We start from the raw sequence: 13,792 nt of genomic DNA, 5'->3' as shown, positions 1-13,792 counted from the left end.
TAGCATTAACGTGATTGCCACAAAAAGTTGGTATCTTTAAACCTCAATTTTTATTTTTATAAGGTGAGAGGACCTTCAAGTGTGATCACTGTGATGCTACCTTCAAAAGAAAGGACACATTAAATGTTCATATTCAAGTTGTACATGATGGTCATAAGAAATATAAGTGTGATCTCTGTGACAAAGCTTTTGTGACACCCTCTGTCCTGAAAAGTCATAAGAAAGTGAGTAGAATCAGTTCTTTCATTTTCATTTTCATTCCTTGTATGTCCGTAAGATTGTGACTAAACATAAAATCCCCGGATGCTTCTGTATTTCTGGCTTTTCATTAGAAAACTGCGATAGTACATAACATCCTAAAATGCTTATTACAGAGTTATATTATAGCAGGGTTATTGATGGCACCCAGATTTTGTAGGGGATAAATATGTATAAGTCCTGTGTAAGTACTTCAACATCAGGCAGGTAGCAGATGGGACTTGCTGCGCTGCCCTTACCACATGCCTATATACCAATCTCCAGAGTGGCATTGGGGTCAACTTTAGAAGAAACAGCCTGCTCACAGGTAAGATTTAAGTAGATGTTACTAGGAGAGAAATGCAAGGAAAATAACTGAATCAGGAACAAATCAGCTCAGGTGTTGCCACCAAATGCAGAATGTGAGAGTTTGTCGAAAAACATAATGCGTGTATTTTTGGTCATGTACTTCATATATTCCTGTAAAATAACTGAGTGCAAACTGTGGTACTTATGTACAATATTTTGTGTGCGTGATTATGGTAAGCACTGTGCATTATAATATAAACCTGTATTTGGAATTGAGGATAAAATATAAGAGAGTCTTGTAACATCTCTCCAACCTTACCATGTCTAATAGATGTTGGAACTAACACGTCTTTGGAGCCTAGATCAAGTTATTGGCAGATATCAGACAACTGAATTCTCTAGTTTAATGGACAGCGCTGTCTCCTTAATGTGTGCTTGATCTTTTAACACATGATTACAGATCGCAAAAAGCAATGGGACCAACTAGGAAAAAAGTTGCTTCAGTTTCTTCTGTGGTCCTTTAAAAGTCTCAGTCATTCACTAAATGTATGTTAGTGTGTTTGCTGTTTATCTTTGTCTTCTGTTTGTTATAAATGCAGCTTGTCTCATGTTTAATATGCATTAAGTTACTAAATAATTACAGTAGCTGGAGAACAGTTTCCTGTGATTGTGTGACATTGCTGTGTAACGAAGAGGTGTTTCCTCCCAGGTAGATCTGGTGGAAGAATTCCACCTTTACCTTAGACAAACTAGAATGATATGGGGTTACCTTGTTTGTAGACCTCACTACATGTACTGTAAAATGACTGAGATTCAAATAGTCTGATTCATCAGTTATTCTTTGGCCTGTGAAATCAATTGAATTTTGCTGCAATACAGTTAGAGAACTTCACATTATGGGACGCACTTCCTCCCTTCTCTTCTGTTACTTTTAGAATAAGGAATTTTAAAGCATGTTTCTCTTTTAGCCCCAGATATGTTGGTCTAAGGAACTCAAAAATAAAGGGTCCACAAAATAAACTGGTGATTTTTTTCTGATTCTTTATTTTCTTGGGAAACAAGAATCGGAGGAAGCGATAATATCTTTTGTTAGACCAACTGATTTGTTTGGAAAAAAATGGGCAGCTTTTCAGGCACAGAAACTTTTGACCTCTGTCTACTTGTGTTAATCACTTGAGTGACAGACCCAGCCTTTAGTACTTATATATTGATTTCAGATTAACTTTCTTTATGAGGAATCTTGCCAAGATGGATCCTAAGATCCAAAAATTATAAATGTTACTTTGAGTTATTGACAAGCTCTGCATAAATCTTTAAACTTCTGTTCCTCAGAATCCTTTTTTAAATATTTAGCATGAATTACTATTGGGCATTAATAAAGGCAAAGTTAAAAATGTCAATATACAAGCATGTATATGTATTTTAATGGGAAGCAGCTACTATTTATCATTTATCCCTATTCTTTCTCTGACATTCCTTCCTAATTGTAATTACTATTGCTTTGTGTTGCTGTCAGACTGGGACTAGCTATATGTTTGTGAGTCTTGTAGTAGTAATGTATTTCTCCTGGAAATCCTGTGGGTTTTTTGGTTATTGGGAATAAATTAATAGTTGTCTGTCTGGTATCCCCCAGTGTTGCTGTTAAATATATAAGTGGTTTTTAAAGAACTCTATCGTAATCAAGATGGATTTAACATTAACATCTCTAATCTCAGGGAGCGAAAACTATGCAAGTCCTTTCCATATTGAAATGGTATCTCAATTATTTTTCCTTCAGTTGCATCATAATATGTACCATGTTAAAAGAGTTTTTTTTATGATGGAATGAAGAATTCTATATCAGTTCAAGGTCATTCATAAAAATAAGAATAAATTTCCCTATCCAAAAAGAATCATATGGAAAGCTTGAAACCCAAATTGTCAGATGGACATATCATTTAATAATATTACTTTTCTTACCCATTTTAATTAAGTTAACAAACATGAATGAAAGAATCCAAAATTTACCTTAAAAAAAGCAGTCACTGACATAATGGCAAGTTATTCAATAGGCTGATAAATCTTCAGTCTGAAAAGTGAGTTTCAGGGTATTCAGGAGATAGGAATTGTTGTGGGGGCAGTGAAGTCCCATTTTAGTTATTTGGCATAAATGTATTAGAAAGTTCATCTTTTCCGTATGGAAAGATAATTTGTTCTTTGAAGTTATTGAAAGTTTTCAAGTCTTCTTATATTTGTTTATAGTTTTATTACAATATATTCTTGTAAAACTTTTTTTTGTCAATTAGGGTAGGCAAATACAGAAGTTAAATGCAAATACAGTGAAAATAAGTTAAGATGATAGTTCTTATTTTGCTTTTATCAAAAAACACATTAATCTGGCCAGACACACCAAGTTCCCTTTTCCTTATATATTGCAGTTACGCAGTATGTAATTCAGTTTTTTGTACGAATTCAGTTTTTTATGAGGTTAGATACTGTTGAATGTGACTGTCGATCTGTTCATATGTAATCACTGTCGCTAAGAAGAGAATCTTATGTATGCTAATTTGAGGTATACCTTAATATCCCCTCTAAATGCAAGTATCCATGTTCACAGGGGAAAAAATTAAGTAAGCGCTTACCTTCAATTATGCACTTAAAAACACAGTGAATTCTTTTCAGAATTGGGAGTCTAAAGTACTGTGTGAAAAGTGATGAGAACCCCTACATGTAACTTTTATTTCAAGGTGACCTTTCTAGTGACTGAACAGGTTGGATGGGTAAATTCAGTTTTTGTTCCATTTTTAAATAATTCTTTTTATAACAGTAAGTCACTCTAGCCTTAAAAGACTTAATTTCAGAAGACAAATTCAGTGTATCATTTAGACTTAGTGACAATTGCAAATATTTGGTATGCTTCTCATTATCAATGCTGCATATGCAATCTGATTCTAGCACTTATTGCAAACCAGACAGGATCCAATTATGCAATTTGTATTGACTGAAATGACTGAAAATTTGCACTCTGAAGGATTGCTGTCTATCATACATCAGATGAGTGGATGGCTGTGTTTCATGCCTGTGAGACAGTCTCAGAAATCATGTGCACAAATTTCCATAGAGACCTTTTAAAGCTCCAGTTCAGGTCCTGTTTTACAATGGGAAAAGTTAAAATAGATGGTGTAAAACTCTTTCCACTACATTTAATAATGAAATAAATTATAAATTGTAAATTTATAATTATAATTGTAAAATTATAAGCTTTTAAATAATAGTCTAATTTATTAAGGTTAATTTTATTAGGTAATGAAATTGTTGTTTACTGGTTTAGCAACTGCTATAACAGATATCAAACTGGAAAATAGGTGGCTTATTCTTGCAATTATGAAAACACACAAAGATGAATTGGGCATTTGTAATAGTAACTGTTCAGGAAACTGTAAACTGATGAGCTCAAAAGCCAGTTTATTTCGCAGTTAATAAGAAGATTAGTTTAGAAACTTTAGAAATGAATTGAAGGAACACCCATGGTTAATTACTTAGCATCTCTGTCTGATGTGATTGAATAAAATACATAACGGTTGTTGGAGAGAATAATGGCTAAAGTCAAGTATAGTTAATCTGTTCTGTATTTCATTTCTTTAAAGCTATGCTGAAACTTTCATTCCTGTCTTTCTGCACCCCATGTAGACTCACACAGGAGAAAAGGAGAAAATTTGCCCATATTGCGGACAGAAGTTTGCAAGCAATGGAACACTGAGAGTTCATATTCGAAGCCATACAGGTACAGTGATATTTATTGTGATAAGCAGAGATGTTTTTCTGCATATATAGAAAGGTACCTCTAAGTATGTGTACAGTTGCTTCATCTGTCTACAGGCAGAAATACAAATTTACAAGGTAGAGTGGCCTAATACACCATCTTTTTCAGGTGTTTTATGTGTAAAACTATGTTCTGTTCTCAACTATAAATATATATGAATGATAGTTTGTTAATATTCTGTTAGGTTATCCTTCTATTTGCTCACGAGAACTTACTGCTTACTAAGCATCAAGCTAGGTTTGTGTTTGGTTGCATAAAACTAAAACCTGCCAACTGTTTCTGTTTGGTTGAGTGATTTCAGTGGAGCCATGACAATTTTTACCCACTGAAGACCGGCTCCTGTGACATGAAGCAGATAGAAATTGTCTTTATTGACTTGAAACATTGATGGAATCCCTATAGTGCATATGTTGACTGTAGTATGCTATAAAAATAAGTATTTAAAAAAGTATGCTGACAGATATGTGTCAGTGATTTCTCAACTAAAAATATCAGTTAAAACAGAAATAAGATGTTTGATGTTTTGTCTGTTCATAGGAAAAATTTTGCTGTAAGGACATCGTTGGTTCTGCTTCTTCATTGGTCATGTAATTTCTCATTCCTATAGAATGTTAAAAAGAGATGATAGATGCCCTGTCAGAAGATAAAGGGATGATCCACTTTAACAGTGATACTTTTGCTTTTTTAAGAAGTATTTGAACATTATTAAGCCACTAGAGAAAGGGTTTGCAAAATTATAAGGTGCTGTTTTGCAACACTGATCCTATTTATTAATCTCTAAAAATGAGAACACCACCCAGATCACAAGCTCTTATCTGGGCCTTTTCAGTTGTCGGTGAAATGAAGATAAGTTTGAATCTTTGGCTATGACTTTATTCATCTGTATGGCTTCTGCGAAGTCTTGAAACTCTAATTTCATATTGATGCAACTTCTGACTTTATCACAGCCTGTGTCTTACCCGGATTAGAATGTTCTACTTTAAGTATACTTTAACTCAAAATTAGTTTTCTGTTGCAATAGTCCTGGGTCTGAGTTTTTTAACTTATTTTATGTTATGACCCAGATTGTACTACTGTTTCCCTATCATGTACTTCTGTAAACACACTGAAAATAAATTAGGCATGTGGGTCAGTTTCACTTACCTGAGCTTATGTTTTCATTTCAAATAAATGGCACGTAACTGAAAGAGGCTGCTTTGTGATAATTTGCCTCTGATGCAAAAGGGTATAGATTTGGTTTTGACAGACAAAGCATCAATTAACAAATAGCCTTCCTATGATATTCCATTCAGTTTTGCATAAACAAATTTGGTTTGCAGGGAGATGACAGAATTGGTGTTTTTAATCATTTGGCTTTCTACGTTGTTTAGCTAAAGTCTGTAAAGATTAAAAGTTGTTTTAGCTTTATATATTTGACAATTTTGAATGTGACTGCCACAGACACTAGCAATTTTAGTGGTCCTGCAGTCAGGATAAAAGGCTAAAATTGATTTATGTCTTCAGCTCTTGTTCTTTGCTAAATTCCATGTTTGGAGCATATTTCCCTCAGAGCAGCTGTATAAAAATATATACATAAAAGCCTGTATATAGAGATTCTGTTCAGATGGTTACTATATACAATAATCATAGGCACAAGAGGCACTGAAGTTCAAAGCTGGCAAGATACAGAATCTCGATGCAGCAGTTCTCTTCTGTCCATTCCTCTTCTTTCTGCTTGCTCTTTCTTCTACAACTTCACCTTCTCATCTCTTTTCCAAGTCCTTCATGCACAGTCTCACCTGCTGTGTCTTTCTCTTCAGTCTTCTGCCCTGTCGTCTTTTCTATCACTTCTACAAGATGTGTAGAAGAGCACAAATAGAAGAGCATGTAGAATGAGGATTAGGAGAATCTTTGGGGGCTATGTCCTTTAGAAGGACCAGACACTTACCCACCTTGGCTTGGCTTCAAAGAATCAGGTAGACAGGAGTAAAGGGAAGCAGTTAGATAGCATTATTAGTTGGTCATTCAGCACATCAGTCCACTTCTATGAATGTGACCATCTCAATTTCTAAACTGTATTAGCTTTGGTTTTGAAGTTATATTATTATTTTAATTAAGGATATTTCTTTACCTTCACTTTGCCATCCAATGAGGAAATACGTTGCCATTAAATTCTCCTGTATTTTCACATACTAGACTGGATTTTCATGAAAATTAGGACTTCTTGTAGATTTTCCAATGCCTAAAGGAATATCGGAATGTTACTCTAATTCTTCATTAGAATCTCTGGATTCACATTGCAGTGTGTGTTGCATGTGAGTCTGCTTCTTTACCTTTCCTAGTGGAGTGGTTTTGTTTTTTCTTATTTCACAGATCTTTTTCTTAAACTTGAGGTATGCTTTCTGTGTGTTATGGATTTTAGGCATTACATTGTACAGAGTAGAGAGGCCTTCGTTTTTCAAGCTGATAGAGCAGATAGCTCTTGGGGAAAAGTTGTTACAGCTGTCTGAGTGAAAATGCTTTTCACACATGTGCCACTACCAGTGACATTTACTGTTTCAGTGTTCTTAGGCAGATTTTCTGAAATTTAGGAGTTAGGCTAAGATGGGTTTCATGAAATCGCACGCTAAAGACCTCTAGCATTGACTATAAAGGCTTGCAAAGTCTGTAGCCATTATTACAACAGAAACAGTAAACTAAGCATTTTGAACTTATTTGAGGTAGAAAGGCAACCAGGATTTTAAGTACACTTGTGAATTAAATGTGGTGAGAGAAGCTGATGAAGAAGATAAAGGGACGATACAGGTTGGAATTAATGGAATATATATTGTAAAACAGTTTATGAAAGAGTTGCACTGGAGAAGAAAAGGAAGGAAACTTTCAAAGCTCTTTATCTAAAAGCTAGAAATGCTCCTTTTAAAGAGAGTTATCATTCAGGAATAATGGCTTGCTAAATTCATTTATAATGACCTGTGATAAATAAAGTCCAAATCTTTCATCTTCCAGTCCAGTTACTATTGTGATGTTGATCACATTTTCAATGAAGAGTTTTGTAATTCACATCCTTCACTGTGGGAATCACCTTAAATACATTTTCACAGTCGGTTGCGATGTCATTCTCTTATGATTCCTCATCGTTTTTTGGTTATCCTGATGAAATATGGAGGGGAAAAATATTATTATATTGCACTCTGAGGAGGTGTTTTTGACTTGTGTTGTAACTAAAGACCTAAGCCAAGTTGTTCACGGTCGTAATAAACACAGACAAATCCACCAGAGGAAATTACTGCTCAATGTGGAAAAGTTGTGCCTTGCTAATGTATTCAATGGGTCAGAGTGAGGCAACCCTTTCTGAGAGATAGCTTGCTTCATTTCAGAAAATAAGGATAGCTGTTGAAGGGAATCTGTGTCATCTGCAAAAAAAGTTGAATGTTCATTTGATGGCTTTTAGTAATAAAGTTCACTGCATCATGAAAATCCTTGACAACTTTTCAGGGATTTTCTGAACAGTGAGAAATCTTCAACTCATCAAACAATGGAGTGACAAGCTTATTTTATTCAGTGATGGAGGTTTGGTTTCTAAATGATTCTATGTTGAATACTTCATGCTCTTGGTATCCATTAAATGCTGTGGTTTTGAATTAATCAATTCAAAACTATGCCCTCCTTTATTTTTGGTCAGACCTCTGAGTATCACTTTTCTTTATGAGCTAGAAGTGAAGCAACCAACCACTGCCTGTTTTCATGAGGTGATTCATCTTTGTGAATAAGCCTTCTGCTTTAGGAGCAACTAAACGGTACACATAAGTGTAAATATTGGAAAGACCTTCATGTCTTAGTGGTTACAGCTGATTGGGTTTGAGTCCTGGTTCAGACTTTTGAGTTGTCCCATTTTCTGTGTGCATGTTCAGCTAGACTTTTGGGACTTAAAAGAGGCTTTGTTCTGTATTCATAAAATAAAGCCAGAGCGAGTTCTTTTATAAGACTTGTGTATCAATTTTTATCATTTTATATATTGATTTCATTTACAAAGCTGGTCACCAAGGTTCTTGGAAATCCTTCTTGTTCTGCTTTAGAATCGTATTTTTGATATGCTTAATAATCCATATACAAAAAGAGAAACTCAATGTAAATGGGCTCTTCTGGCTGTTATTTAATACACAGCACCAGGTCTTAAATGTTGTTGCTCACAGATGTATGCATGCTTCCTCAATAAGCAATTTTCCTCCCTCCTTTATCTCAGAGTAAGACTCTGTAAATGAGCCCTAACAGTACTTGGCCTTTTGCAGAAACTGAGCTGGTTTGGGGTGAGCGAACATGTCTGCATGTGCATGTGTAGAGGGAGGCGTTGATGTTTGTATCTGAACCTAGCATATTGTTCTGTAATTCATCATCTGGGTTTCCAGCCTTGCAATGACAGAGACAGCACTCTGTAGGTCAGCTGAAACACTATAGCACATTCTCCCTCTGCTGTACCCTGTTGGTTTATGGCTTCTTAGGGTCAGAGGGAGCTGGGGTTAATTCAGCAAAAGAATCCTCTGACGGTGATATAAATTCCATGGCTTGTTCATAAATTGTAAAAGAAATTCTGTGGACTGCTTTGGGGGCTTGAAAACTGTGGGCCAAAAGGTTAATTACTTGCCTAAAGTTTCAAGCAACTTTCAGTGTTAACAGTTGCTGGCTGTGGTTTGTGCTTTCCTAGCAGTTGCCTTATACATAGGTATTTAAATCTGTTAATTGCTGTCTTGTGTGTGTTTGTATATGTATTTGTGTGTGTCTATGTAATATATATTAACAGTGCATTTTATCTGTCTGATACTTGTATTGTTACTTTCCTAATTAGTTATATCTAAATGCCTTCTGTCTTTGGCATAGAGCACATCAAGTTGTAGAACAATGGAAGTTGATGTGAGGTAGTTTGTATTTGTAGGTTCATTTTTTTGAGTAAGAGAATTGAGTCTGTTTTGACTAATTCTGTCCTTTCTGTGCCATCTTTTACCCACTCTATTACATAGTTTAGGAACCAGTGAGGGACAACTGATGATCACAGAAGTCTTTCAGAAAATGCTTATACATACAAAAATAGGTTAAAACACAAGAAAGCATAACCTTATTTTGCTTTTTCCACCACACTTAGTTAAGGTCCTGATACAAAGCCAATAAGATGACTATGACTTTACATCTGTCTTAAATATTTTCCAAAAATATTGATGTTTTTATTTAATGTCCTTTTTAGTTAAGCTATGACCTAATGTGGTGTTCTTTCATATTATACTCTCTGCTATGTGGAAAAAAAATCCTTATTTTTTAAGAAAAAGTTGAGAAAGTTCTTTTTAAATTCACTTCCATATACATGAATAAAAGGAAATACTAAGAAATTGCATTAAAATAGTAAAAAGCCTTCAAACCTTTGACTTCTATATCCTTTATGTCAATATAGTTAAGCTTACTTTTTCCCACAGTTTCCACTTCCACAATTAAATATTTTTTGATATGCTTGTGAAAACATTTTGCCATATTCATCCCACATAGCTTTAGGTGATGATTGCCTTCTTGAGATGTTTCTCTTCCTACCTAATATTATAGCCTGAACTTTGCCATTTTGGTTACATTTCTAAGATTTGATGAACTTGGAATTTATGTATATTTAAAGCCCAGCTGTGTAAAAATTAAGATCCAAATTTATCATTCTCATGTCAAAACTTCTGAATAACCACATATTAATTGTGGAGTTATAATCAAAATCTTTGAGTATTAACAGTAGTTCTGTCATCTCTATAAATATAAAAGACTAAAATAGTTGAAGAAAGTCATGACTTGATATACAGTGTAACTCCTGTTTATTGCTGTATAAAAATATGTCTCCAAAATTTTAATAGCTTAACAGGCAGCTGTGCATTGGTACACATAAGAAAAGATGTACATCCAGGGCTCCTCAGTCTAGCAAATCTTCTGGCAAATTGCATTGCAAGTTATTTATATTCTCCTACTTAAAAAAAAAAAAAGATAAAAGGGAATCTTGAAGGAGCTTCCTCTCATAGCACAATGAAGTATGTGCAAAAGTGTGTCTGTATCTAGTCAATGAACAGCTTGCTAATGTCTACAGATAAGTTCTTTCTATTCAATAACTTATAGACAATCTCTCTCTTTTATCTACTGAACTAAAAAAAAAAAAAAGCTTGCAGAAGGCCTCAAAGGTAAGGATTCTGCGTTTCTAAACCTTTCAGTTTATATATCATTGTCCTATTTATCTTGAGACAACAGTTAAATCTTTAAAAGTACCTGTGAAGTTTCATGCAGCTGTCAGCTTCTTGTTGTCTGCTTCCATGAATGACGAAGAAATGTTCTTATAAGGGATAGATTATTTGAATGCTGGTGACGTCTTTAGATCAAATTAATTATACCACTTAACTGACTGATTAATGTATATAGCTTAAAAGATTTGTTTCAGCATTGGGTTCACTGAAGTAGCAGGTTTTAATGCTCCTTTCATGGGGAAACAAAATCATTTCATTCCACCGATAGATGCAAAGAATCAACCTTTTTGTTCTTTAAAGTTAGCATGTGGGGTTTTTATTTGTGACTAAAATTTTTAATACTACTATAGAACTGATGGGAGGCTAACTAATTAATTATGGTAGTGCATACTTCACTATAAGAATTCAGATAACCTTTTATATTTTGCAGGACTCTTGCTAGTCTTTATGGTTCCTTCAGTAAGAGACAAGTAAAACCATTGTATCATGAAGCTTGTGATGGGCTAGATGGGACAAACATTTTGATTATAGGTCAAACCAGATAGGTACTTCCTGGTAAACAGACCTTCTGAACTATGAAAGTTTCACTTCCATGCCTCAAAGAATAAGGCATGTCTAAGTACTTACAAGAAAGGAGGTTAAAAAAATTTGTGAAAGCAATCTGTATTTCTTTTCTTTTGAAAAGAATAGCACTCAGTTTTTTTTCTTGGTAAATGTGACCCTTGGGAGTGGATGGGAAATGCATTTGGTTGAATCACATAAAAGCAATCCTAGTTCTCCCGTGTGTCTGGAAAATACACAAGTGTTGTATCTCAGTTAGAAAGCATTCACAATACACAGGCTTACTGTTATTAATCATCAGTGAAGAAAAACAAATGCAGAAATAATGTCTTGCCTTAAGTCTGCCAGTTTGAATGTCAGTTAAAATGAAGAATGCGTAAGAAATGTCTCTAACTGGCCCATACCTGAGTACTGTTCCTCCGTTTCTCTCATGCAACAGTTACAGCCTGTGCAGGACCACTCTCCTCAGACCAGTCAAGGAATCTCACTTCTTTATTTGGCTGACTAGGAGTATATAATTACGTGTGTATTTGGTGTTTCTGGATCTTGTCTTAGCTGAAGTCCAGAAGTATTTTATCTTTCAAGTCATGACATTATTTAGTTCTTGCCTTGAGGGAGCTATTCCTGTGTGGGTACTTCTGTGCCTTCTAAACTGCTAAATTTGGAGTGGTAACTTTAATGGTTGAAAATGAGGCACGCAGGCTGGAGCTGTGTGCAGGGCAGAACGCTCTGTTTATTGTCTAGTCCAGATTAATGGTGGGGCTTGGACAGAGAGCATTTTGCTGCTGCAGTTGGCCAGACTTCTTGATCACTGTCCCATGATTTACCCTTACTAGAATCCCTCGTTAAAATTATAAAAGTGCTTAAGAGACCTACGATACTAAACACTTTTGAAAATGTTACTCTGTATCTAAAAACCTGACACTTCCACAAGGGAGAAAATTTCTAATTCTGAAGAAGAGAAATGTCTGTCTCCTCTAAGTCTATTTGACATGCTGTACAGCACACAGGTGGTGTAATTTACCAAATTTTTTTTTTAATGTAAATATTTAATCTTTACTCAATAATCCATTTTTTAGCATTTTCCAATTTACGTTCTGTTGAAGTCATCTGACTCCTTAAATTCCTATTTAACTTCATTTCAATTCCTTATGAAGTTCATTTCATTTGGAAGAAATTCAGTTCTGCCTATCTTATTTTACTTGTGTTTCTTTGATGCTGTGCAAATATTTGTATAACACACTAACTGAATCTCTATATGGTAAAGGGCACAAACTTTCTTTTTACTTTGATGGGAGCTCCATATATGGAGCAACAGCAGCAGAAGATAAATGTGTAAAGTTGTCAAATGCTCTATATGAACAGATAACGTTCTAAAGCATATGTCACAGATTATAATTTTGTCCTATCCGTTAACCTTTTGCCCATCCTTACTTGCTGTTGAGTGCTGTCATCACCCCAGATTATCTCTGACTAAAAAGGGCTCTTGCAGTTCCCTTTCCCTGCCTTGTTGATCACCTGGTATGGAGTGTTGCATGTGTGATCCAGATGGCCCTTTTGCTTCCAAATTCCTCCCCAGGAGAACTGTCTTCCTTTCACCAGAGTTTGTGGTGGTGGATTTCCCCTTCTTCAACTCTCCCCCTCGAACCAATATTGGGATGCTCTCAGGTTAGATGTTTAAACAGGGTTGTACTTTAGCATAACCTTCTGAAAATTGACTTAAAAAAAATGTATTCAGGTTTTTTTATTTATAAATCATCTTCTAAGATGCCAAATGGTCTGTAGAAGATTTTCAGGGACCACAATGCCATAATTATCCATTAATTTCTTAAAACGAAAGAAAATAATTCCTTTTCATGATCTGATGTTCAGTGCAGTTTGTGATAAGTCTTTTTGATATCAGTGAGTGTTGACCTAGACCTGTTGTGCTAAATCCCCAAATGACCCAGCACTTGAGACAGACAAATTAAAAAAAAAAGATAGTTTCACTGTATAGTTCAAATTCTTTATTCTTTAATACATCAGTTTAGTTCCAACAAAGATGCAGAAAGCTGTATAATTCATAAATGAATGCTAACATACACAACTGAGAATTTCATACCTGTGACAATGGAAGACACATGGAAATGGAGATGGTAAATTTAACTCCAAATTTAACAGAATGAAGTAGAAATAATGCCAATATATAGTTTGAAAGAGTTCTGTGAGACTGCTTCCTATGCTGAATGTAATAGTTCGTCAGATTCATACTTTTGCATGCTTTTGACTCTCCTCTCTGTGCCCGCTTCCCTTTCTGTTGCTCTCTTCAGACTCTTCTTGCAGTCTCTTCAGGTTAGGACTTTTCTGTTACATGTTCATAAAATGCAATCACCTAGTCTCATTTGATGGGAATGTATTAATGACCTGTAAAGTATGTATTTCATTGATCTTACTTGAGGTCATTGTTCCAAAGTAATGACATTGGTAAATTGGTAAAAAAGTAATCACATTGGTGATTGGTGTTTATATCAGGTTTCCACCTGATTTTGTGATTTTTTTTTTTTTTTGTGTGTGTGTGTGTGTGTGGCTAAATAGCTACTGAGAACTGTCATTGACTACAGGAAATGCAAAATACATCTTGGAAATAGCAACGCATATGAGTAATTTG

At 34.9% G+C, this 13,792-nt stretch overlaps 1 protein-coding gene across 10 annotated transcripts in view; it reads left to right on the top strand.

Moving 5' to 3' along the window:
* Positions 1–13,792, top strand: part of PRDM5 (PR/SET domain 5) — a 96,980-nt gene that overhangs the window by 57,920 nt on the left and 25,268 nt on the right. For 9 of the 10 annotated variants that reach the window (XR_010884363.1, XR_010884366.1, XR_010884364.1 and 6 more), the window contains 2 exons: positions 64–224; positions 4,216–4,309. The exons of the other annotated variant lie outside the window; for it this stretch is intronic. Coding sequence is in view for 5 of the 9 variants with exons in the window: in XM_067297664.1 (XP_067153765.1) it covers positions 64–224; positions 4,216–4,309 (255 nt within the window). In the remaining 4 variants the exon portion in view is untranslated. The remainder of the gene's footprint in view (positions 1–63; positions 225–4,215; positions 4,310–13,792) is intronic. 10 annotated transcript variants of the gene reach the window in all.

Source organism: Apteryx mantelli, chromosome 5 (assembly GCF_036417845.1).
Source record: "Apteryx mantelli isolate bAptMan1 chromosome 5, bAptMan1.hap1, whole genome shotgun sequence".
NCBI lineage: Eukaryota > Metazoa > Chordata > Aves > Apterygiformes > Apterygidae > Apteryx > Apteryx mantelli.
This window is presented reverse-complemented; position numbering and strand designations above follow the sequence as displayed.